Source organism: Hyla sarda, chromosome 6, assembly GCF_029499605.1.
Source record: "Hyla sarda isolate aHylSar1 chromosome 6, aHylSar1.hap1, whole genome shotgun sequence".
NCBI lineage: Eukaryota > Metazoa > Chordata > Amphibia > Anura > Hylidae > Hyla > Hyla sarda.
In genome coordinates this window covers 291,764,257-291,792,255 of record NC_079194.1, presented here as the reverse complement: position 1 = coordinate 291,792,255, position 27,999 = coordinate 291,764,257, and the positions used below count along the sequence as shown (strand labels likewise).

Below are 27,999 nucleotides of genomic sequence, written 5' to 3'. Positions count from 1 at the left end.
TAATTTACGCAGGAAAAGTTATCAACTGCCGAGCTGAGAAGTTCGTGACGAATCGAATTTACTGTAAGTTCGCTCATCTCTAGAGGCGGTGCTTATGCTGTGGCTCAGCGCTGCTTCTATGACACTTACAGGAGTTATCCAGGATTAGAGAAACATCGCTAATTTCTTCTAGAAAAAGCGCCACTATTGTCCTCAGTTTCTGTTAGGCATTGCACCTTATTTCTATTGAAGTAGCAGAGTTGCAATACCGCACACAACCTGAGGACAGATGAGGCAGTGTTTTTTGGAAGAAAGCAGCAAATGTTTTCTAATCTTGGACAAGCTTTGAGCATGAACTAGAGCAGATCCCCAGGTTCACATCATCTGGTGCCAAAAATGTTAAACCGATCTGTAAATTACTTCTATTTACAAATCTTTATCCTTCCAGTACTAAGCAGCTTTATACTACATTGGAAGTTGTGTAGTTCTTTCCTGTCTGACCACAGTGCTCTCTGATGCCACCTCTGTCCATGTCGGGAACTGTCCAGAGCAGGAGCAAATCCCCAATAGCGAACAAACTGTTCGTGATGCGGACAGAGGTGTCAGCAGAGAGCACTGTGGTCAGACTGGAAAGACCTACACAACTTCCTGTGGCGCATACAGCAGCTGATAAGTACTGGAAGGATTAAGATTTTTAAATAGAAGGAATTTATAAATCTGTATACATTTCTCTCTCCCCAAAGGGAGTACCCCTTAAACCTTTACCGGAACCCCTAAAAATGTACTAGGGACAGTGGAATCGCAAACTTCACCACACCACAGTTTTCAGCGTAATTGTCTTAGCTACGAACAGCAGAGGAGCCATTGTCTGTGCTGATGTATCCTTTAGGAACATGTCACTTGGCAGCTAGAAACTATTGATCCTAACATTATAAAAGGTAATCATTCAGAAAATGTATCTAGAAGTGTCACCTTGCAGTGAGGCCATATTAATGCTAATGCATTAGAAAGACTTCAGTACGGGAATGTGAATATTTTGCTTTTAAAGCCATAGCAGAAAATAGAATTCGCTATTGTCAAAACCCAATTGTCAAAGCAATATACATTTCCCCCACTTAAAAGACAAAACAGAACACGGCAGCTCCACTTATCAAATTTCATTGGGGAGTAGGTAGGGAAAAAAAAATACTTCCGAGCTCTTGGGGTACAGTATACAGAAGAGAAGAGGTGTATGAGAGGAGGGTGGGGAAGAAAAAGCTGTAGTGCCGCAGCTTTACTATGAAAGAATAAATTAACAAATAAAAAAAAGTCAATTGGACCAAACCAAAAAAATGGGAAGCATGGAGTTTACCTTGTGCACTCTCAGACATGCAGGTCCTTGTGACGAAAAAAAAAAAAAAAACTGATTTTGGCAATGAACCAAAAACATTAACAAAACAGCTCAAACCATCGCTCCACCTGGTGCTCTTGGAGATTCATGAACTATGTCAAAACCGACACGGAAAGTTCTATTGAAAGTTCTAGAACCATAAGGTGTTTTTTTTTTAATGAATTTCTTTTAGTGATATTGGTAATTGGAAAGTATCAGAGGCTCTGCACATAGTCCTATACGGAAGTTCAGGATCCTTGACGTGCAGCGTCTGAACTGTAGATTGTGAATGAAACGGCTGCGATGGCTGAATACAAAAAAAAAAAACGGTCGGTACATAGAAAGGTAGAAAGAACGCTTCATGTTAAAAAGTCTGTTGCCATTGGCAGGTGATCAGGAGGCGATCAGCAGTCCAGCCTTACTACAGTACACCCTGCAGCTCTTCTGCTCGATGGGCCACCATCAATAGACTCGGCCTCGACTGCGATTACCACGTCCTCCCCAACCTCGCCCTCGGCCTCCACGGAATCCTCCTCTCTGTTCTGCAGAATCCAAAACATTAAATGAATTAAAGCGCATTCCAGAATACACCAGCGTCAGCTACGTGAACACTTTTCTTCTATACAACGGTGGATACATTAGAGAACATTTCTTAGACAACATATGAAAGATGGACTCAATATGGAGGCACGGAGCTAGACCTGTTCAGGTTGTATTATTAAAAGGGGCATTCCATAGAATTTTTATTCATCTAACTGTGCTCAGGACTCAGGTCAGTAGAAAAATAAAATTACCGTAAACCCTTTCTTGAAGGATTAAAAGGGTTATCCAGAATGTTTTTTTTTTATCTCAACTGGCTCCAGATGGCTCAAGTTAACCCCTTAAGGACTCAGGGTTTTTCAGTTTTTGCACTTTCGTTTTTTCCTCCTTACCTTCTAAAAATCTTAACCCTTTCAATTTTCCACCTAAAAATCCATATTATGGCTTATTTTTTGCATCACCAATTCTACTTTGCAGTGACATTAGTCATTTAACCCAAAAATTCACAGCGAAACGGAAAAACAAATCATTGTGCGACAAGATCGAAGAAAAAACGCCATTTTTTAACTTTTGGGGGCTTCCGTTTCTACGCAGTGCATATTTCGGTAAAAATGACACCTTATTATTCTGTAGGTCCATACGGTTAAAATGATTCCCTACTTATTTAGGTTTGATTTTGTTGCACTTCTGGAAAAAATCATAACTACATGCAGGAAAATGTATGTTTAAAAATGTCCTCTTCTGACCCCTATAACTTTTTTATTTTTCCACGTATAGGGCGGTATGAGGGCTCATTTTTTGCGCCCCGATCTGAAGTTTTTATCGGTATGATTTTTGTTTTGATCGGACTTTTTGATCACTTTTTATTCATTTTTTAATGGTATAAAAAGTGACCAAAATACGCTTTTTTGGACATTGGAATTTTTTTTACATGTACACCATTGACCGTACGGTTTAATTAACGATATTGTTTTATAGTTCGGACATTTACGCACGCGGCGATACCACATATGTTTATTTTTATTTACACTTTTATTTTTTTATGGGAAAAGGGGGGCGATTAGGGATAACTTATTAGTGAAGGGGTTAAATGACCTTTAACACTTTTTTTTTTTTACTTTTCTTTGCAGTGTTATAGGTCCCATAGGGACCTATAACACTGCACACACTGATCTCCTATGCTGATCACTGGCGTGTATTAACAATCCTGTGATCAGTGTTATCGGCACTTGACTGCTCCTGCCTGGATCTCAGGCACGGAGCAGTCATTCGTCAATTGGACACCGATGAGGCAGGTAAGGGCCCTCCCGGTGTCCTGTAAGCTGTTCGGGACACCGTGATTTCACCGCGGCGGTCCCGAACAGCCCGACTGACTAGCCGGGATAGTTTCACTTTCACTTTAGAAGCGGGGGTCAGCTTTGACGTCCCTAGGACGTCGAGTCCCTTTTGTCTGGTCTGCCCCTTGTCACCTCTCATCTAGATGATAGCTTATTCAGGATTTATGTAAATATAATAGTACTAATGTATATAACTAGTTAATTACCTGTCCGGAGCATAGCAGGACCTGCGGGTCACGTGAACAAGTAAACTATGGTTTTTGCTTAAGGACCTTTGGAGGTCCCTGTGACGTATTGAACCCACCATGCTTTGTGACGGTGAGTGACAGATATTCGGACCAATCAAAATAACCCCGCCCGTGCCCATATAAGGGAGCGGTGGCCATGATTTCGATCTCTTGTTCCTGTGCAGCCAAGCAGTAAGCATCTCTCTTGTTCTCAGGCTGTCAAACGAGCAGGATCTGCGCAGCTATCTTCCGCAGTGAGTTAGGCCCGAGCCTTGCGGCAACAGCTGATCTATTTGGAATAGTGAGTATCAATCCCTAAGCACTCTGCAAGATCACCGGACCTTATCTATCCAGAGACTTTTATTACTATTGAAGGTCCGCAACAACTGTCCGTCACTGAACTATATGGAGACTGTTTGCATGAGACTGTTATTGTGCATTGGATGTACCGCAAGCCTTTCAGTAAAGTTTATCCAAAGTTCAAGTACCTTGTGGACCTTCAGTCATTTTGTGCATGCACCTTTCGTTACTGGGAAGGGCGGCGATAGGCCGGAGAATTACCTCAGCATACTAGCCCTCAGCCTGGCGGCACTAACTATAGGGTTAACCTTAACCCCCTCAACTACCTAAAGACCCCCCCCAACTACCATACACCCACCAAGGGCTACCACATATATTATTTTTATATCTCTATATATATCTATGTCTATATAATAGTTTTTTCCTGGATAATTTAATTAGGTCACACAGAACCATGACAAGTGCAAATGCCTATGGTGCAGTGTTCCCCAATCCTATCCAAAAGAAAATCCTTTGTCTTCCCTCCATGTGCCTTCACTGCCGTCTGTCGGACCACGCTGCCAAGCACTTATGTCTGTATTGGCTCAAGGACTTTCCCATTTAGCAGGTCAGCAAATCTGCCCGTGTGTTAACAAATGATGCTCACCGTAAGAGAGATTGCCCAAGCTTCCACTGTATTTTCCACTAGGAGGGTTATAGATCTGTCTGGAATCCCTCTTTGGTCCTGCAATAGGCTTTTTGGGAGGGGAACTAGATGAAGTGTCTTCGCTTGACCTTTTTTGCCTTAAATGCATAAAAAAAAAAAATACTATATGTTAATAAAGCAAATACAAAAGTATACCTATAAAAAGCCATACCTGCATGTCTTAATTTATTACAACTCTTGATTTAAATCAGTACTTAGGAAAAAATGAAGTTAAAGGGGTTATCCAGAAAAAAAATAATATATATATATATATATATATATATATATATATATATATATCTATATCTCTATCATCTTCCATCCATCATCTGGCTTTGTAAATTACTGCTATTACAATTTGTTAATCCTTTCAGTACTTATGAGCTGCTGAAGTTGAGTTATACTTTTCTGTCTAAGGCTGGGTTCCCATGACATTTTCCCCCATACGGGAGCGCATACGGCAGGGGGGGCTAAAATCTTGCACTCCCGTATGCCTTTCTATGCGCTCCCGTATGTAATTCATTGCAATGAGCCGGCCGGAGTGAAACGTTCAGTCCGGTTGGCTCATTTTTGCGCCGTATCCGCTTTTTCCCCGGATCTAAAACACGGTTTTAGGTCTGGTTGTAAAAGCGCATACGGCGCAAAAATGAGCGAACCAGACCGAACTTTTCACTCTGGCCGGCTCATTGCAATTAATTACATACGGGAGCACATAGAAAGGCATACGGGAGCGCGAGGTTTTAGCTCCCCCCTGGCCGTATGCGCTACCGTATGGGAGAAAACATGATGTGAGCCCAGCCTTACAAACACAGACTTTGGGTACGTTCAGACGAACGGATTTACAGCGCATATTACGTTGCGGATCCGCCGCTGAAGGACCGTTGTATGCTGCCTTTACATGTGCCTGCTTGTAGCGGCAATACGCCACTACGAGCAGCAATACGCCGCTACAAGCAGACACACTCCAATGTGTGAGTCGCCGCACGCATGCGCAGTATACTCGCACATTGCGGCAGCTCTCGGCCTAGCTCGTTGAGCAGGGGGAGCGGCCACTATGTGTGCGAGTACACCGCGCATGCAGGGTGACTCGCACATCGCTTCGGTCTGTCTGCATGTAGCAGCGTATTGCCGCTCAGACCAGGCGCATGTAACGGCAGCATACAGAGGTCCTTCAGCGGTGGATCCGCAGCGTAAAATACGCTGGAAATCCGCTCGTCTGAACGTACCCTTATGCTGTTAGTGCGGATGGGCGATATGTAGCAGGCTCTGCAGCTCGGCTCACTACATGAGTCAGGTGCTGGCTGTACATTACAGCTGACAATTGCCTGGATCGGAAGGCCGAAGGCTGTCTGGGCATGCTGGGAGTTGTAGTTTCGCAACAGCTGTAGGCCCCCTGGTTGGGAAACACTGGCTTACGTAGTGCAGTAAAAAGCAATTGCAGCATCTAAGTGGTTATCAGGTGCCGTCCCTGTCATATCTACTCTTATACAAGAACAGCATTCACAGGCGGCATAAAACAAATGAGTGATTTTTAAAAGGTTACTCCGCTACCCGGCGTCCGGAACATTGAGTTCTGAATGCTGTGTGCGGTCTTCCGTCTTCACACCCGCCCGCTCGTGACGTCACGTCTCACTCCCTCAATGAAAGTCTATGGGAGGGGGTGTGACAGCCGTCACGCCCCCTTCCCATAGACTTGCATTGAAGGGGTGGGCCGTGACGTCACGAGGGGGAGGGCGTGAAGACGGAAGCCCGCACACCGCTATCGGAACTCAATGTAACCCTTTAATTATAGAAAAGCACAGCTAGTGATAAAAGTATAGAATGAAGTGATCTCAGTAACACTCACCCAGCTTCTGCTTTCTGGACTGGTTTCCAAGAGAGAGTGACCGTGCTCTTGTAGGATGGAGGGTTATGGAACAGATCCTGCATTAGAAGGAATCCAATCCGTTAAGTGACTTATTTTGGATAACTACTGCATAAATGCACTGGGAAGAAATATTCAGATTCTTGGCATTTTGTTTTCACGCGGGTAGGGCCACACGTAACGGATACGCAGCATATTTTATGCTGTGGATTCACCGATGACCCAACCCTAGTGTGCCTCCAGCTGTTTCTCCCCATGCAGCAATCCACACTATGAGCAGCCACACATTGATGTGAGAGTCATTGCACAAATGTGCAGTGTACTCCGACATTGCGGCTGTATTTACACTATGCATGTGCTGTGTGGCTGCTCGTAGCGGAAGATTGCTGCGAGCAAGATATGGGGTAAAACAGCTGGAGGCACACTATAGGGTCATCGGCGAATCCGCAGAGTAAAATACGCTGCAGGTCCTTTACGTGTAACTCTACCCTAAAGGAGTATTCTCAGCTCACAAAGCGAAGGATGATTATTAGAACTTGCCATCCCTATAAGACTGGCGGGCTGTGGATACAACCTCCGGGACCCCCAATGATGAGGGACCTGCAATTATGGGGCTGGGAATATCACTATCCACTGGAAAGAGACTGAGATGGAACTACCATCAGTAACAGTGATGTCCTAATAACTGCACATGCAACCCAGTATATAATTACATTCCTATAAATAAACTTACCTTGATCAAAACATTAATATTGTTGGTGATTTTCAGGGCTACCACTTTGATTTTGTTCTGCAATAAAAATATATATAACATCAGGTTATGTCTGCCATTTTGGCTCCTTATTTCCTGTAAGGACCCCCAAGACAAATACACAAGGGGGGCCGCATGGAAACATGAACAATGTTATTTAATTTGATGCTGCCACTCCTGTATATGTCTATGGGCTTGCTTAGCTTAATTTCCTTAAAGGGGTATTCCAGGGAAAAACCTTTATTTATTTTTATATCAACTGGCTCCAGAAAGTTAAGAGATTTGTAAATTACTTCTATTTAAAAATCTTAATCCTTCAAATAATTATCAGCTGCTGAAGATGAGTTGTTCTTTTCTGTCTGGCAACAGTGCTCTCTGCTGACACCTCTGCTTGTCTCAGAAACTGCACAGAGTAGAAGAGGTTTGCCATGGGGGATTTGCTTCTAAACTGGGCGGTTCCCGGGATACGTGTCATAGAGAGCACTTAGACAGAAAAGAACAACTCAACTTCAGCAGCTCATAAGTACTGAAAGGATTAAGATTTTTTTTAATAAAAGTAACTTACAAATCTGTTTAACTTTCTGGAGCCAGTTGATATATATAAAAAAGTTTTCCTGGTTAACCCCTTTAACTGCAGATACCTCATATGGCTGGCAGTTGTAGCTATAGTGCCTGTGCTACTGGCATTTTTTCCCCCTTATATAGCGGATGGCAGTACAGTTATGTCCCTTTAGCCTTCGGATCAAGACACACCCCTCCCTCCCTCCCTTAATTTTATTCATTTTCCTTTTTATTTCCTTATACTTTATTTTGTCGTGATGTTTATAAGGGGGGGGGTTAATCACCTGTTTATTGCAGGTGGACATAATATTCATGATTCTATTTTATTATTGTTTTTATATTTACTTGATTGTTAACGGTTTTACTTTAAACATTGCAGCCTTATTTCACCACTAAATTTGTTTAATGTCTTTATGGGTTAGTCTTACATGGAAACTATTGGTTCTATGTTTCCATGCAGATGGTGTTTTACTAATGGAGACTACAATTATGCAGACGGGTGGATCTCATCGCACTGCACTTGCTCCGCTCCCAGTCTGGTCTCTAAAGGGCCACAAGAACCCATGTCCCCCTGACTCACATTGCAGTCTCAATGTACTCATACGTGCCTCCTGTGATAGGTGAAAGAACCTGAAGCTGCATCCTACTGGATACACTGGAGGTTATGCACACAGCAGACATACGCCTGCAACAGGTCACTGCATGCACTCACCAAATGTATCCATTATTGATATTCCTAAATTAAGTAACCTTAAAGGGGTATTCCAGGAAAAAACTTTTTATTATATATCAACTGGCTCCAGAAAGGTAAACAGATTTGTAAATCACTTCTATTAAAAAATCTTTATCCTTTCAGTACTTCAGAGCTTCTTAAGTTAAGGTTGTTCTTTTCTGTCTAAATCCTCTCTGATGACACGTGTCTCGGGAAACGCCCGGTTTAGAAGAGGTTTGCTATGGGGATTTGCTTCTAAACCGGGCGTTTCCCGAGTCACGTGTCATCAGAGAGGATTTAGACAGAAAAAACAACCTTAACTTCAGAAGCTCATAAGTACTGAAAGGATTCATATTTTTTTTATAGAAGTAATTTACAAATATGTTTAACTTTCTGGAGCCAGTTGATATATATAAAAAAGTTTTTTCCTGGAATACCCCTTTAAAGGGGTTATCCAGGAAAAAAATCTTTTTTATATATCAATTGGCTCCAGAAAGTTAAACAGATTTGTAAATTACTTCTATTAAAAATCTTAATCCTTTCAGTACCTATGAGCTGCTTAAGCTGAGTTGTTCTTTTCTGTCTAAGTGCTCTCTGATGAAACTTGTCTCGGGAACTGTCCAGAGTAGAAGCAAATCCCCATAGCAAACCTCTTCTACTCTGTGCAGTTCCCGAGACAAGCAGAGGTGTCAGCAGAGAGCACTGTTAGACAGAATAGAACAACTCAACTTCAGCAGCTGATAATTATTAGAAGGATTAAGATTTTTTTAATAGAAGTAATTTATAAATCGGTTTAACTTTCTGGAGCCATTTGATATATAAAATGACATTTTTTCCTGGAATACCCCTTTATTTCTAAAGCACACAAAGCATTACATAGCTCCCCTGTAATGAGCCATCTGTGTAGTGTCCAAGAGTCTTCAGAGCAAGCGCAGGTCTTTATAGTGTTTGTGCAGTAGAGAAGTGCCTGCAGACCGCCCTATCATAACATGTCGTAACTTATAAAGTGTTAATTACAATTAACATGATACGACAACATCCGAGGAAACCCATTTCTTACCTCTTCTGTCTTCAGTGAATCACCAGTTTTCCCCTGCAGAGCCAAGCGGAGTTGTCTTATGTAGACTTGAAGTCCTCTGGCAAAATACTGTAGCCTAAAAAGCAAACATTAAGATGTATCATGTGACACACTGATGTAACCCTTTAGGGTTCATTTACACTATGGAAATTAAGCAGAGAATTTCCACAATGAATCTGCGGTGTTCACAATGCTCTGGATGGGCACTTATGCCCACTGCAAACTAGGGATCGACCGATTATCGGTATGGCCGATAATCACGATTTTGGGCATTATCGGTATCGGCAATTACCTTGCCCATACCGCTATACCGGTCGGGCCCCTCCCCCACCCTCAGAGTCAATTAAAAAAAAAATGTAAACTTACCCGTAATGGGGGTGGTCCAGGCCATCCTTCCTTCCTGTAGTGTCCGGCGGCATTCCGGGTGGAGGGTGAACCGGTCCGGGCTGTTCTTCTCCGGGGGTGCTCTTCTCCACTCCTGGCAGGCTCCGGCCTAGTACGCTGCATAGACGCCGCTACGCAGTGACGTCAGGTGCGTCGCTGCGCACGGGCGTCACTGCGCAGCAGCGTCTATGCTGCGTTACTAGGCCGGAGCCTGCCCGGAGTGGAGAAGAGGACCCCCGGAGAAGAAGGACAGACCGGACCGGTGCACCCTCCACCCAGAATGCCGCCGGACACTACAGGAAGGATGGATGGCCCGGACCACCCTGACAGGTAGGGGGAGAGAAGTGGGTGGTGGCGGCAGCCTATGGAACCGCAAAAGCCACTGCAGTGCATTGATTTAAAGCGCCCGCTTTAAATCAATGATCTGCAGCGGTGTCACGGGGGGATAAATAGCCGATAACTTATACCGGAATATCGGTATAAGTTATCGGCTATCGGCCCTAACCTCCACCGATTATCGGTATCTGCCCTAAAAAAAACGATATCGGTCGATCCCTACTGCAAACTGTTACGGACATAAGTACCAGTGTTTCCCAACCAGGGGGCCTCCAGCTGTTGCAAAACTACAGCCTTCGGCTGTCTGGGCATGCTGGGAGTTGTAGATTTGCAACTGCTGGAGGCCCCCTGGTTGGGAAACACTGACTTAAAGGGGTACTCCACCCCTAAACATCTTATCCCCCACGATCTCTCCTGCAGCCCCCGAGTCATCAGCTCTCCTGACTCAGCTCTCCGGAGCTAGGTTTGCTCCATTGCTGATGACTCATGATACAGGGACCGGCGGTTTGTGACGTCATACCTCCGCCCCCTAATGACATAGCGCTCCGCCCCCTTAATGCAAGTCTATGGGAGGGGCCGTCACTTGCCATGCCCCCTCCCATAGACTTGCATTAAGGGGACAGAGAGTGACGTCACGAGGGGGCAGAGCCATGACGTCACGAACCGCCGGCCCTTGTCACCAGCCACTGAGCAAACTTAGCGCCGGGGAGCTTATGACTCAGGGGCTGCAGGAGAGATCGCGGGGGTCCTCAGCAGCAAGACCCCTGCGATCAGACCTCTTATCCCCTATCCTTGGATAGGGGATAAGATGTCTAGGGGCGGAGTACCCCTTTAAACTAAATGGCAGATTCCACCAGAATCCAATTTCTCATCATAACTTCAGCAGAACCCAATGAAATCAATGGGTGGCTGTTGCAAGCGGAATCTACATGGACCCTTCCTAGCTCACATCCTGTCATATAGAGCTTACCTGATCTTGAAGTCTTTCAGTTTCTCTGCATTGACTTTGCCAATCAGAAAGTCTGGCATCTTCCTTCCAAGCTGATGGAAACTGAAGAGCAGACATTCAACGTAACTGAACTGGAGTTTTGGCTCTTCATTTGCAGTTGAGTTCTCCCCATTTTCTACTTCTTCCGGTGGAAGTGGCATGTACTCCTGGCATTAGATAGAGACAAAGAGCAAAGATCAACGAGAGGATGACACATGGTAAATGTTTACGTCAACATGTGGGTAGAACAGTTTATTTTTTTGGGTTAGGCTTAAAAAAATTCACAGTACTGTGGAATATAAGGGGAATAGGTAGCTCAACAGATATGAATAAAGATTCTATCGAGTACAGGTTAAAAGGTTGTGACTAGAGATGAGCGAACTTACAGTAAATTCGATTCGTCACAAACTTCTCGGCTCGGCAGTTGATGCCTTTTCCTGCATAAATTAGTTCAGCCTTCAGGTGCTCCGGTGGGCTGGAAAAGGTGGATACATTCCTAGGAAAGAGTCTCCTAGGACTGTATCCACCTTTTCCAGCCCACCGGAGCACCTGAAAGCTGAACTAATTTTTATGCAGGAAAAGTCATCAACTGCCGAGCCGAGAAGTTTGTGACAAATCGAATTTACTGTAAGTTCGCTCATCTCTAGTTGTGACCCTATACAACCTCAATAAAATGAAGATATAAAGGAGGAGGTAACCATTCTCAAGCTAGATTCTGTGTGTGAGGAGTGTAAGAAAGAGTAAATGCTGAGAGAAATAATATTGATTGTGTTTATTAATAATAATATAATATATATATATATATATATATATATATATATATATATATATCCTTTATTGTCGGCAGTGCTGTGCGCGCAGCAGACAGTTCTTCGCCCAGGCTCACTATCCTTAGTTTATCGTTGTTCAGGTTTTTTTTCATTATGGCCGTGGTACTTCGCTTCACAGAGCTTAGCCCCGCCCACTCTCTGCCGGCGGGAAATTCCGGCCTATGGCGTTTCTGAGCGGGTATTGAGGGTCTGCTTATCTGCCTATCAGCGTGGGGCGCGCACGCTGCAGGGGTCAATTTTAGCCAAAGGGAGCCCGACTGGTACTGGCAGAACAAAGTGAAAGAATGTATGTAAAAGGTGCCTTTAGGCTCTATTCGCCCGTACAGTATCCTGCACATATTTGACGCTGCAGATGTAATATTATGTTCAGTCAGTTTACACTGAAATATGCACAGGATATTGTACATGTGAATAGGCCCTTAATATGTAAAGAGTACATCGACATACCAGCAATTTATCAAAAAGCTTGTTCAAGTTTGATTCTAATTTTTCCATGTCACCACAGAAGGCGCTCATCTCAGCCAACAGCTTCAATACCTGGAAACAAACAATCCAAAGTTACCAGGGAACACATTTCTTACACTTTAATCCAATTTATTGCTTTAGTACATAATCTAAGGATTTAGTATTTTACTATCTTGTGCTCAAACACAAGTAAAATACAAAAGGGGAGGGGGATTCGTCAAACCTTATGCAGGGGGAACAGTGAAGCAGTTGTCCTTAGCAACCAGAATTTAATTTTTAAATAACCTTCTGAAAAATTAAAGCCGTAATCTGATTGGTGTAACTGCACCACTGTTCCTTCGCACAAAGATTTCATAAATCTCCCCCAACGGGACAACAACCCACCGTAAAGCGCTATTACTTACCTCCAACTGGACATCCAATCCCTCAGCTGGACTGGTCAGGGTACTCAGGATGGGCAGAACATTCTCACAGAAATACGTCACAAACTTTGTTGAGTGGACATTTTTCTACAAATTAAAATCCAGAACAATTGCATTATGAGTGCATGTTTTTTTCTTTCTATAAATATTCATAAATGTATTAGGTATCTATAGTGCAAAGGTTGTCCAGATCATCTCCAAAAGTTTGGGTATGAAGAGATGCAACTGATCACTGGGTAATATGGTTGCAAAGTTAATAGACGCCCAGAGAGTATTTGGCATGGGGGACTTGTTGGGTATTGAGCAGTTGCTCAGACACATTAAAGGGGTACTCAGGTGGAAAACTTTTTGTTTTTAAATCAACTGGTGCCAGAAAGTTAAACAGATTTGTAAATGACTTCTATTAAAAAATCTTGTTCCTTCCAGTACTTAGCTGCTGAATACTACAGAGGAAATTCTTTTCTTTTTGGAACACAGAGTTCTCTGCTGACATCACAAGCACAGTGCTCTCTGCTGACATCTCTGTCCATTTTAGGAACTGTCCAGAGCAGCATATGTTTGCTATGGGGATTGTCTCCTACTCTGGACAGTTCTTAAAATGGACAGAGATGTCAGCAGAGAGCACTGTGGTCATGATTAGAGATGAGCGAACTTACAGTAAATTTGATTCATCACAAACTTCTCGGCTCGGCGGTTGCTGACTTTTCCTGCATAAATTACTAAAGCTTTCAGGTGCTCCCGTGGGCTGGAAAAGGTGGATACAGTCCTAGGAGACTCCTTCTTAGGACTGTATCCACCTTTTCCAGCCCACCGGAGCACCGGAAAGCTGAACTAATTTATGCAGGAAAAGTCAGCAACCACCGAGTTGAGAAGTTCGTGACGAATCGAATTTACTGTAAGTTCGCTCATCTCTAGTCATGATGTCAGCAGAGAGCACTATATTCCAAAAAGAAAATAATTTCCTTTGTAGTATTCAGCAGCTAATTAGTACTGGAAGGATTAAGATTTTTTTTAATAGAAGCAATTTACAAATCTCACATGAACTAGAAGCAGAGTCCGGCACTGCTTATGTGGAAGACAGCTTGAACTGGAGCGTAGGTGTGGGAATCAAGCAGCCATGTGGGGGTGCTCAGTCCAAATAGCTTAGGATACAGTAAAACCAGCCAACGAAGTGCGGAAGCACGACACAGCTGTTGCCCTCACGCTGTGGGCTCCAGCGCCCGTGTCTCGACACCTGCCTGACACTGCACCTCCCCGCTTGATTTCCTGATAGAATAAAGTACAATTGCTAGCAGTACCTACCTGGGTGAGTGCCGTCTTTATTTCTACATTGGCTAATTTACAAATCTGTTTAACTTTCTGGCACCAGTTAATTAAAAAAAAAAGTTTTCCACCGGAGTACCCCTTGAAGCAGGAGTGTATGCCTGGACAACCCCTTTGAGAGCCGCCATCTAGAAACTTACGGAAAACAGTGGCACTGCCTGGCGCATACACTGGAGCAAGCGATCCACAGAGTCGGGGTCTGCTGGGTTTAGAGTTTGATGCAGTCCTGCTTGCTCAGACACTAAATCCACCAGCTGCTGTCTGCCGCTGACCGTCTGTAGGTTTTTCAGTGAAGAAAGGATTTTCATGAACAAGACAAATTCTTCTCCAGTTACGTCATACAAAACCTAAAAAGACAAAAGTAAATTAATCATGATAATCGATTCACATAGTAACATAAAACAATGTTGCAGTAATACGATAAACTTACATAAGCTTAGAAGACATGTGTAAGGATAGACAATATACAGATGGGATATAGCTACAATGTTTGACATGAATCTGACCATTGTACAGTAGTAGTATGCCACCAGTGGGAGCCATTATTGTCAGTGCATGTCTAGTTACCTTCTTTGATTCGGAGAAGATAAAATCCTCCACATCCTTTGTCAGAACATCTTCAGGAAGGGTTTTCAGCTTAGAGGAGAGGAATTTGATGGCTCGCTCCCGGACAATATCTTCCCCTTGAAGGATCTGGATGAACAAGCCCCCCAATGTACCTTAGTATGAAGAAAGAAACATATCTCCATCAATATGTACAACACCTCTGAATGTAATAGACAGAATAATGCAAATTCTAAAGCCCTTCTCTGGTCTTACAGAAAAAAATGGCATCTGTGCTGGACATGTGCATGCATCATCCTTTATCACCCAGAAAATAATCCTACTTTAGCATTAAAGGGGTACTCCGCTGCTCAGCGTTTAAAACAAAGTGTTCCGAACACTGGAGCCAGGAGTTCGTGATGTCACAGCCCCACACCCTCAATGCAAGTCTAAGGGAGGGGGTGTGATGCCCCCTCCCATAGACTTGCATTGAGTAGGCTGGGTGGGATGTCATTAGGGGGCGGGGCTGACGTTACGAGCTCCCGGCGCTGGATCCAGCATTCAGAACAGTTTGTTCCAAACACTGAGCAGCAGAATACCCCTTAAAAGGGGTACTCCGGTGGAAAACTTTTTTTTCTCTTAAATCAACTGGTGCCAGAAAGTTAAACAGATTTGTATATTACTTTACAAGCACAGTGCTCTCTGCTGACATCTCTGTCCATAGTAGGAAAAAATCCCCATAGCAAACATATGCTGCTCTGGACAGTTCCTATATTGGACAGAGATGTCAGCAAAAAATTTCTCTGTAGTATTCAGCAGCTAATAAGTACTGGGAGGATTAAGATTTTTTTATTAGAAATAATTTACAAATATGATTAACTTTCTGGCACCAGTTGATAAAAAATAAAAAAATTCCACCGGAGTACCCCTTTAATGCATAGCTTACCAGATGAACTCTTACTTTACAACTTACAGATATAAGCACAAACAGCTATTCTACCTTAGGATGACAAGTAGCACGGAGACTGCCATTTACCTTTTGCATCCATTTTGAATATGCTCAGCAAAGCGTTGTTTACCAGATTAAATTCAGCCGAGTCGTCTGAAAAAATACAAAATGTAATCAATAATAAAGAAAGAATTGGTCACTTTTACATATCTAGCCTCTATCCCTTATACAGAAGGTTTCCCCCGATTAGATGATTACAAAATCTGCTGCCAATGCCCACTTAACCAATTACTGGCTGAGGCAGGTCACCACTGTGGCGAGTGACTAGCTGAACAGGTATTTCCCACAAATCAGGACTGAGAACAGGAAGCTATGAGCAGCAGATAGTCTGAAAGGCAGGTAAGTATACACACTGCTCAACAAAATAAAGGGAACACAAACAACACAATGTAACTCTAAGGCAATGACACTTCTGTGAAATCCCACAGTCCACTCAGGAAGAACACTGATTGACAATCAATTTCACATGGAACAGACAACAGGTGGAAATTATAGGCAATTAGCAAGACACCCCCAATAAAGGAGTGGTTCTTCAGGTGGTGACAACAGAACACTTCTCAGTGCCTATGCTTTCTGGCTGATGTTTTGGTCACTTTTGAATGCTGGCGGTGCTTTCACTCAAGTGGTAGCATGAGACGGAGTCTACAACCCACACAAGTGGCTCAGGTAGTGCAGCTCATCCAGGATGGCACATCAATGCGAGCTGTGGCTAGAAGGTTTGATGTGTCTGTCAGCGTAGTGTCCAGAGCATGGAGGCGCTACCAGGAGACAGGCCAGTACATCAGGAGACGTGGAGGAGACCAACAACCCAGCAGCAGGACCGCTGCCTCCACCTTTGTGCAAGGAGGAGCAGGAGGAGCACTGCCAGAGCCCTGCAAAATGACCTCCAGCAGGCCACAAATGTGCATGTGTCCACTCAAACGGTCAGAAAGACTCCATAAAGGTGGTATGATGGCCCGATGTCCACAGGTGGGGGTTGTGCTTACAGCCCAACACCGTGGAGGACGTTTGGCATTTACCAGAGAACACCAAGATTGGAGTTGAAGCTGTTTTAACTCGTTTTAGTTTACATTGAACTCTGCAGCATAAAAGCTGCAGCTTCAAATCCTGTGCATGTGAATATAGACCCTAAGGGTACGTTCACACTACGGAATTCCTGTGGAATTCCACGGGCGAAATTACGCGGTGTGAACTTAACATTAGTGTGAATGGGTCTCAGAGATTCGTTCATACTGCAGAATTTCAGTTCTGCGCAAAGAAAGAACATGTTCATTCTTTGCGCGGATTCCGCGAGCACTGCATAGCCGTCAATGGCGACGGCTCAGTGCCCCGTGGCCTTAGTGCCGAAGGGCAGGAAAAAAAAAAATAACAGCTATAGACACTCTCCTCATTGTCCTTTGGTCTACCAAGTGTTTTGATTGGATATAAAAGGGCCATACCTGGAAAATCATTCACCTTATGAAAAATACTGCATCTTTGTGCAGTTATTCTTGTAGTTTTCAAATTGAAGACCAATATTCCATAGTTTATGCCTTGCCATGTGAGTTTTAAGTTATGAAGTATACTCAAGCGGGATGGATAAACTGCGGATTGGGGGCAGATTTATCAAAACCTGTGTAGAAGAGTGTTGCAGTTACCCATAGCAACCAGATTGCTTACGTTTCAGAGGACTTTTTACAAATGAAAGAAGTGATCTGGTCGGTTGCTATGGGCAACTCTCCACTTTTCCTCTACGCGTTTTGATGAATCTTCCCACTGTTTTTCCCCTGCCACAAAATAATCTGCACCAGCAAATCCACCATTGAAAAATTTTCTTCTGCAGACTTTGCTGTGAAAATGCTGTCTATTTTCCATAGCACAATATCTGCAGGGCATCTGCCCTGTGTGAACATACCCTTAAAAAAATATAAATAACGTTTATAATCATACCTGACTGCAAAAGCTGAGTAAGAATATCTGCCACACGGGGAAGGTTCTCTCCGGTGGCAAATTGTGACAGTTCTTTAATAGCTTGACGGCGGATCTAATAAAGACAAGAAGAAGTAAAAGGGTTAACACAAAGTTTCTTATGGCAGCTAGCGCAGGGCCTGGAATAGGGATTACTGCTTATCGCATCCTAAAACCCTTTCATTGAGCATATATCTGTATACTGCACTAAAGCAATGTGACAGCCTAGTTGCTACACAGAGTGAGTTAAACCCTTCCTGTTTCTATACACAGGCTTTAAACCTTCCCCGATAACCTTCCCTGCTGCATGGCTCGTATAACAGTAGCAGCACTCTCGTAAAGCTGCACAATTTGGGGAAAATGTGCGATTTCAATATGCAATTGTGATATAACAAACAAAAAAATAAAAATAATCCCCCAATTTCACGTCGAATCGCCCAAACCCCCCCCCCCCCCCCCCCATTAATTTTGAGCCAGGATGCGGGAGAAACAAAAATCCTGTTGCTTACCTATCCCTGTAGCTCTGCCCCAGATCCCGATCTCCCCCATGCAGTCCAGTGTCTTATGGGACTTACAGGACCTTCCTGCTCAGCCAATCACTGGCCTGACACATAACACTGCTTGGGTCATTGATTGGCTGAGCAATTGCAGTGGAGAAAAAAAAAATAGAGCTTTTCCCGGCGCTGGTCCAACTTGGTTAGGAACTCGGACACAAGCTTAAGTCCTAAAAGGTTTTATTAGCACTTAAAACAACTTGTTTCTGGTCAGAAAAGGACCCTTCAACGGCTGTCCGGGCATGCTGGGAGTTGTAGTTTTGCAACATCTGGAGGTTTGTGGTTTGGAGACCACTGCCCTAGATCATATTCTGATAATTTAAATTGACAGATTGCACCTACTACTGTTACTCTGCTTGCGTAGGTCGCATGTATTGCTATGAGACAGTATTGCTGGCACGGATTTAGAGCATCTGGTCCCGTATTACTAGCGGGAGCGCTATGTGTTAGGAGCGCGGTTGAGAAGGGGCGGGGCTAGCTTCCTTAGCCGTATCTTCCCTAACCTGTATTTTTTCACTGGAGGTCCGCTCTACATGATTGGCTAAGCAGGAAAGGTCCTGTAACAAGCACAGAGAAGATACCGGGACCGCGGGGAGGAAAGCATAATCTGCAGCAGACCTACGAGGACTGGGATTAGGCGAGCATCAGGTATTTTTTATGTTTCCCTCAAACCCCTATTACTTGGGACTGTGTTTCCCAACCAGGGTGCCTCCAGCAATTCCAAAAGCAAAGACAGCTAAAGGCTGGTGGCATTATATCAATTTGCAGAAGGATTGCAATTTATATGTGCAGCCCTACTCTGTTGTAATGAGTTTGAAACTTGTCACAAATGTGTGCAAATGACAGTCTGTAAAAATCAACATTAGCCAAGATTTATACATCTGTTTGGGGACAAAAACTGCCCGATTTACCAATAGCAACCAATCACAGATCAGCTTTCATTTCACAAATTGCTTGGTGAAACCAGAGCTGTGATTGGCTGCAATAGGCAAATCAGATTAATGAATCTGGGTCTGCATTTTCATTTACAGACACAAAGCTACAAGATTTGAAGATCTTTATCTTTTACAATGATAAAACGGATAGGACTCCATACCGAAACATCCTCATCTTCACACAGGTCCAGTTGGGCATTGAGCGCAGAATCAGAAAGCTCTGGAAAATGTTTAAAGAACTTGGGGATAAACTGAGCCGCCAATCTCTTCTCTTTTGCTCCTCCTTTGACACCATCCAGGATAACCTGATACGCAGCTTTGTGCTGTGAAACAAAATGGAAAAATTTAATATATAAAGATTCTGCATAAACCCTACAAAACACACAGACAAGTAAAAGCCATAAACCTAACACATCATCTGACAGCTGCATAAATAGTGTCACGGCCGATCATTGTGTGTTCAGACCTTTCCAGCGCAGTGTGGACACCAAAACTAGGAGAAGCAATGGAAACAGCTGCTGCCTGCAACATGTCAACTGAACAAAAACAATACATAAACTTCCTGACACATGATGCCTGTGCCCTGCAAAACATCTGCAAGGGCAGATAAAAGTGGGTATATGGCCCTGGGGAAAACCATTTTAACCAAACTAGGGTGGGTCTGGGATAAATAGCCGTTAACTTATACCGGAATATCGGTATAAGTTATCAGCTAACCTCCACATCGGCCCTTAAAAAACAATATCGGTCGATCCCTACTGTGTACATGTATTACATTACTTATCCTGTACTGATCCTGAGTTATATCCAGTATTATACTCCAGAGCTGTACTCACTATTCTGCTGGTGGAGTCACTGTGTACATATATTACATTACTTATCCTGTACTGATCCTGAGTTATATCCTGTATTATACTCCAGAGCTGTACTCACTATTCTGCTGGTGGAGTCACTGTGTACATATATTACATAACTTATCCTGTACTGATCCTGAGTTATATCATGTATTATACTCCAGAGCTGCACTCACTATTCTGCTGGTGAGGTCACTGTGTACATACATTACATTACTTATCCTGTACTGATCCTGAGTTATATCCTGTATTATACTCCAGAGCTGTACTCACTATTCTGCTGGTGGAGTCACTGTGTACATATATTACATTACTTATCCTGTACTGATCCTGAGTTATATCCTGTATTATACTCCAGAGCTGTACTCACTATTCTGCTGGTGGAGTCACTGTGTACATATATTACATTACTTATCCTGTACTGATCCTGAGTTATATCCTGTATTATACTCCAGAGCTGTACTCACTATTCTGCTGGTGAGGTCACTGTGTACATACATTACATTACTTATCCTGTACTGATCCTGAGTTATATCCTGTATTATACTCCAGAGCTGCACTCACTATTCTGCTGGTGAGGTCACTGTGTACATACATTACATTACTTATCCTGTACTGATACTGAGTTATATCCTGTATTATACTCCAGAGCTGCACTCACGATTCTGCTGGTGAGGTCACTGTGTACATACATTACATTACTTATCCTGTACTGATCCTGAGTTATATCCTGTATTATACTCCATAGCTGTACTCACTATTCTGCTGGTTAGGTCACTGTGTACATACATTACATTACTTATCCTGTACTGATCCTGAGTTATATCCTGTATTCTCCAGACCTGCACTCACTATTCTGCTGGTGGGGTCACTGTGTACATACATTACATTACTTATCCTGTACTGATCCTGAGTTATATCCTGTATTCTCCAGACCTGCACTCACTATTCTGCTGGTGGGGTCACTGTGTACATACATTACATTACTTATCCTGTACTGATCCTGAGTTATATCCTGTATTCTCCAGACCTGCACTCACTATTCTGCTGGTGGGGTCACTGTGTACATACATTACATTACTTATCCTGTACTGATCCTGAGTTATATCCTGTATTCTCCAGACCTGCACTCACTATTCTGCTGGTGGGGTCACTGTGTACATACATTACATTACTTATCCTGTACTGATCCTGAGTTATATCCTATACTCATTCTGCTGGTGGGGTCACTGTGTACATACATTACTTATCCTGTACTGATCCTGAGGTATATTCTATACTCATTCTGCTGGTGGGGTCACTGTGTACATACATTACATTACTTATCCTGTACTGATCCTGAGGTATATCCTATACTCATTCTGCTGGTGGGGTCACTGTGTACATACATCTCATTACTAATCCTGAATTGCGTCCTGTATTATGCTCCATTTAGGGCACTTCATAATCATATAGGCTGATTTCCCAGTCAATCAGCCTCTCTGTATGACTGAATACTACTTTGGCATATATAACCCTTATATTCATTACATAGTTACAGTAAATGTGAGCAGAGCTGCAATAACTACACAGAATGTAGTCATCTGCTTCCAGTCCCTTTCACAGGGTAGATTTTGCCATAGCAGCCCTGCAGAGCAGCTGATCAATGGGGGTGCTGGGTGTGAGCACCTCATCAAGCATATAGAGGGACATTTATCAATGTTTGCTTATGTATTTTTTTTTTTTTAGTAAATTTTTCCTTACCTTTTTTTGCTTATGTGTGACTTATTTATCAACTGGTTTCAGCCTGTTGATAATTTTCTTTCACGTAAGCAATTTTTCCTTTTTTACTTTGGTAGTAGCTTTTTCTGCTCCATGTTTGAGCTGGAGTAAATTTAGTCAATTTTTAACCCTGTTGCGACTTTTTTTTGCGCAATTGCGGCTGTCGCAGTTAATACCCGACTACCCGTAGTCCATTTTAAAATTATTACTACTTAGTTAATTTTTGGAAAACTTGCTTTTCTCACTTTCCAGTCAAAATTTCTATAAATGTCGCAGTTGCGACAATTATAGAAAAGAAAACCTGACTAAACCCCGTTGATAAATGTCCATAATAGTGATAGCCTATGCTGAGGATAGGCCATAAACATGTGGCCGCCCCCTCGTGATGTCACACCCGCCCCCTCAACGAAAGTCTATGGGAAGGGGGCATGACGGCGGTCACGCCCCCTTCCCATGGACTTTCGTTGAGGGAATGGGCGTGACATCACGAGGGGGCGGGCATGACATCACGAGGGGGCGGCCGCGAACACGGAAGCCCGCACACAGCGTTCAGAGTGACGAACATCTGCCCCAGAAGTTCCATGCAAATTCCATCAAATTGACGGACATCACGGCGCAAGCTTATGGACCCATGATAACTCAATGGGGTCTATTGGGCATCGCAGATCTGGAACTGTTACAATTTATGTTCTAGAAGGAAAACAAAACAACTAAGGAGACTCTAGCACTAACCTAAAATAACAATACGTGTGGGGAAATAACTGCAGGCCCTTCAGAGACTGGTGGAGCACCCCTTATATACTGCAGACCCACCAGAGACTGGTGGAGCACCCCTTATATACTGCAGGCCCACCAGAGACTGGTGGAGCACCCCCTTATATACTGCAGACCCACCAGAGACTGGTGGATCACCCCTTATATACTGCAGGCCCACCAGAGACTGGTGGAGCACCCCTTATATACTGCAGGCCCACCAGAGACTGGTGGAGCACCCCTTATATACTGCAGGCCCACCAGAGACTGGTGGAGCACCCCTTATATACTGCAGGCCCACCAGAGACTGGTGGAGCACCCCTTATATACTGCAGGCCCACCAGAGACTGGTGGAGCACCCCTTATATACTGCAGGCCCACCAGAGACTGGTGGAGCACCCCTTATATACTGCAGGCCCACCAGAGACTGGTGGAGCACCCCTTATATACTGCAGGCCCACCAGAGACTGGTGGAGCACCCCTTATATACTGCAGACCCACCGGAGACTGGTGGAGCACCCCTTATATACTGCAGGCCCACCAGAGACTGGTGGAGCACCCCTTATATACTGCAGGCCCACCAGAGACTGGTGGAGCACCCCCTACATACTGCAAAGCCTCCAGAGACTGGTGGATCTCCCCCTAGATACCGCAAAGCCTCCAGAGACTGGTGGATCATCCCTTAGATACTGCAGGCCCTTCAGAGACTGGTGGGGTCACCCTTTATATACTGCAGGTCCTCCAGAGACTAATGGGGTCACCACATATAGACTGCACGTCCTCCAGAGCATGGGGTCACCACATATATACTGCACGTCCTCCAGAGACTGGTGGATCATCCATTGCATTTTTTGATTGTGCAGCATAGACCTGCCTGTAACTCGCTCCTCTATGGGCTCATGCACACGGCAGATATATCTTGTAAGGAGCTGCAGTCTCCACATGTAGGCTGGGAGTTGTAGTTTTGCGACACTGCCCTTAAGAGAGACACTGCCCTTAAGAGAGACACTGCCCTTAAGAGAGACACTGCCCTTAGGGCCCTATTAGACATAACTGAAGGCCGCAGAAAATGCATTTTGCTGATCAATTGCCCAAGGCTGTGTTCACACGTTGCAGCTAATTAGCAGTACAGCAACTAATTACAGTGTGCAGGAGATTTTTTTGGGCAAAAATTGCCAAAAAACCACATGAGGTAATTAGTTTGCTGCAACAGCTGAACACAGCCTAATGCACAGGGCTATGTCCACCGTTTGGCGGATAATGGCCCTCTGGTATAATAGGACCCACATTTAGACCACATTGCATTGAAGCAGATTTTTTGTGCAAATTTAAGACTTTTGGGGGAGATTTATGAAAACCTGTGCAGAGGAAAAGTGAAGCAGTTGCCCATAGCAACCACTCAGATCACTGCTTATTTTCTAGAGGCCTTTTTAAGAATGAAAATATGGTTGCTATGGGTAACTGCACAGGTTTTCATAGATCCCCCTCACATGGGTCAGGGTAGTGGAAATCATATCGCCCGAGACATGCAGTTCTGGGCGCCAGGTAGTTGAATTCTTCAGGCATTTAGCCCTGCTTCAGGCAAGCAAAGGGGCCCGCGTCACCGGCCTAGAGCACCCAGAGGATGAAGGCGCCGCTCGGGGACCCAGGACTCAAATCCCAGATGCCCCAAGCAAGTGCCGCTTTAACCCCTTGCCACAGAAAGCAGTCTTTATATGGCAAAGTGGAGTGGCAGAGGTATGAAGCGAGCTCAGGAGCTGAGTGTATATCCACATGGTCCCAGCAGCTATCAGCAGCCGGGACCCATGAATAATGCAGGACAGTGCGGATCCATTCCCTGTGTTTGGCTTGTTATTTTGATTACTATGAATAAGCAATGCATTGCAAAAATCCTTAGTAAAAAAGATAGCAGGGGGGTTGTGGTATACTGAATATGGGGGTATCTATGTGACCCCTGTACTGTCCTAGGAATGGTTATTGTTATGTATGGATGATATCTGCCTGAAGACAAGATCCAATCCTATTGACTGTGGCCCCTCAGACATCAGTACCATCGTACAATTGTCTAGACCAGTGTTTCCCAACCAGGGTGCCCCCATCTGTTGCAAAACTACAACCCCCTGCGCTGCAGTCCATTATCGGCAACGTAATTGCCGATACCGATAACGTCCAAAATTGTGAATATCGTCCGATAATATCGGCCAAACTGATAATCGGTCGATCCCTAATACTGACTGTGGGGGTATATTTGGAGGGGGTATATACTGACTGGGGGGTAAATTTGGAGGGGTGGTATACACTGACTGTGGGGGGTATATTTGGAGGGGTGGTATATACTGACTGTGGGGGGTATATTTGGAGGGGTGGTATATACTGACTGTGGGGGGTATATTTGGAGGGGTGGTATATACTGACTGTGGGGGGTATATTTGGAGGGGTGGTATATACTGACTGTGCGGGGTATATTTGGAGTGGTGGTATATACTGACTGGGGGGGTATATACTGACTGGGGTATATTTGGAGGGGTGGTATATACTGACTGGGGGTATATTTGAAGTGGTGGTATATACTGACTGTGGGGGGTATATTTGGAGGGATGGTATATACTGACTGTGGGGGTATATACTGACAGGGGGTATATTTGAATGGGTGGTATATACTGACTGTGGGGGGGTATATTTGGAGGGGGTATATACTGACTGTGGGGGGTATATTTGGAGGGGGGTATATACTGACTGGGGGTATATTTGGAGGGGGGTATATACTGACTGGGGGTATATTTGGAGGGGGGTATATACTGACTGGGGGTATATTTGGAGGGGTGGTATATACTGACTGGGGGTATATTTTGAGGGGTGGTATATACTGACTGTGGGGGGTATATTTGGAGGGGTGGTATATACTGACTGTGGGGGTATATACTGACTGGGGGTATATTTGAATGGGTGGTATATACTGACTGTGGGGGGGTATATTTGGAGGGGTGGTATATACTGACTGTGTGGGGTATATTTGGAGTGGTGGTATATACTGACTGTGGGGGTATATACTGACTGGGGGTATATTTGAATGGGTGGTATATACTGACTGTGGGGGGGTATATTTGGAGGGGGGTATATACTGACTGGGGGTATATTTGGAGGGGTGGTATATACTGACTGTGGGGGGTATATTTGGAGGGGTGGTATATTTGGAGGGGTGGTATATACTGACTGTGGAGGTATATTTGAAGGGGTGGTATATTCTGACTGTGGGGGGGGGGTAATTTACTGAAGGGGGTATATTTGGAGGGGGTATATACTGACTGTGGGGGGTATATTTGGAGGGGGGTATATACTGACTGAGGGGTATATTTGGAGGGGGGGGTAATATACAGACTGGGGGTATATTTGGAGGGGTGGTATATACTGACTGTGGGGGGTATATTTGGAGGGGGTTGTATACTGACTGGGGGGATATTTGGAGGAGGGGTATATACTGACTGGGGGGATATTTGGAGGAGGGGTATATACTGACTGGGGGTATATTTGGAGGAGGGGTATATACTGACTAGGGGTATATTTGGAGGGGGTATATACTGACTAGGGGTATATTTGGAGGGGGGTATATACTGACTAGGGGTATATTTGGAGGGGTGGTATATACTGACTGGGGTATAATTGGAGGGGTGGTATATACAAACTGTGGGGGTATATACTGACTGGGGGTATATACTGACTGGGGGTATATTTGGAGGGGGGTATATACTGACTGGGGGTATATTTGGAGGGGGTATATACTGACTGGGGGTATATTTGGAGGGGTGGTATATTCTGACTGGGGGGGGTAATATACTGACTGGGGGTATATTTGGAGGGGGGTACATACTGACTGAGGGGTATATTTGGAGGGGGTATATACTGAAGGGGGTATATTTGGAGGAGGTATGTACTGACTGAGGGGTATATTTGGAGGAGGGGTAATATACAGACTGGGGGTATATTTGGAGGGGGGTATATACTGACTGTGGGGGGTATATTTGGAGGGGGGGTATATACTGACTGTGGGGGGTATATTTGGAGGGGGTATATACTGACTGTGGGGGGTATATTTGGAGGGGGGGTATATACTGACTGGGGGTATATTTGGAGGGGGGGTATATACTGACTGGGGGTATATTTGGAGGGGGGTATATACTGACTGGGGGTATATTTGGAGGGGGGTATATACTGACTGGTGGTATATTTGGAGGGGGGTATATACTGACTGGTGGTATATTTGGAGGGGGTATATACTGACTGGTGGTATATTTGGAGGGGGGTATATACTGACTGGTGGTATATTTGGAGGGGAGTATATACTGACTGGTGGTATATTTGGAGGGGGTATATACTGACTGGGGGTATATTTGGAGGGGGGTATATACTGACTGGGGGTATATTTGGAGGGGGGTATATACTGACTGGGGGTATATTTGGAGGGGGGTATATACTGACTGGTGGTATATTTGGAGGGGGTATATACTGACTGGTGGTATATTTGGAGGGGGGTATATACTGACTGGTGGTATATTTGGAGGGGGGTATATACTGACTGGTGGTATATTTGGAGGGGGGTATATACTGACTAATGTTATATTTAGAGGGGGGGTATATTTGGAGGGGGTGGTATATACTGACTGACGTTATATTTAGAGGGGGGTATATACTGACTGACGTTATATATAGAGGGGGGTATATTTGGAGGGGGTGGTATATACTGACTGACGTTATATATAGAGGGGGGGTATATACTGACTGACGTTATATATAGAGGGGGGTATATACTGACTGACGTTATATATAGAGGGGGGGTATATACTGACTGACGTTATATATAGAGGGGGGTATATTTGGAGGGGGTGGTATATACTGACTGACGTTATATATAGAGGGGGGGTATATACTGACTGACGTTATATATAGAGGGGGGGTATATACTGACTGACGTTATATATAGAGGGGGTATATACTGACTGACGTTATATTTAGAGGGGGTATATATGGGGCCTCTGTACCATCTTATGAGGTCTCACAATGGAGAATGCTATGTGAGGATGAGACAGGATCCGATGTGATCGTCTGTGGCCCCCTCGGTACTATCGTACAATGGTCTATAGGCGGCCATGGAGTCGGGAGGAGAAGCCCCGGGATGAGGAGGGCCGCTCGGAGAGCAGGAAAGGCCTAATCCCCGGAGGAGAGAGAGGGCTGTGGAGGCCGGGAGCAGGCGGGGTAGGCCCGGGGATACGAGGAGTGCCGGTCCTTACCTGGCTCACGTCGTCCTTGGCGTCGGCCAGGATCCCGTAGTTCTGGTACATCTCCTCCACGGTCGGCATTGTCGGTCTCTGGCGGTTGTTCTCGGCGACGGCGATCTCCTCAGTGTGTGCGTAGAGACACCAACAGTACAGGAGACGAAGCGGGAAATGATCACAGCGCCTGCGCCGCCAAACTACAGCGGCGCTCAGAGGCCCCTG

At 44.5% G+C, this 27,999-nt stretch overlaps 2 protein-coding genes across 2 annotated transcripts in view; both read right to left on the bottom strand.

The window, feature by feature from the left end:
- Positions 1-27,999, bottom strand: part of LOC130277255 (calreticulin-like) — a 272,928-nt gene that overhangs the window by 127,511 nt on the left and 117,418 nt on the right. The window lies entirely within an intron of this gene.
- On the bottom strand, positions 2-27,999 carry API5 (apoptosis inhibitor 5). The gene is made up of 14 exons (XM_056527731.1): positions 27,793-27,999; positions 19,301-19,462; positions 17,633-17,726; positions 15,731-15,796; positions 14,719-14,870; positions 14,292-14,498; positions 12,811-12,915; positions 12,389-12,478; positions 11,094-11,278; positions 9,386-9,479; positions 7,035-7,091; positions 6,284-6,360; positions 4,399-4,535; positions 2-1,890 (listed from the first exon to the last, which is right to left on the bottom strand). Exons 1-14 carry the CDS (start codon positions 27,859-27,861, stop codon positions 1,811-1,813), a joined length of 1,575 nt encoding a protein of 524 aa, XP_056383706.1. The 5' UTR covers positions 27,862-27,999; the 3' UTR covers positions 2-1,810.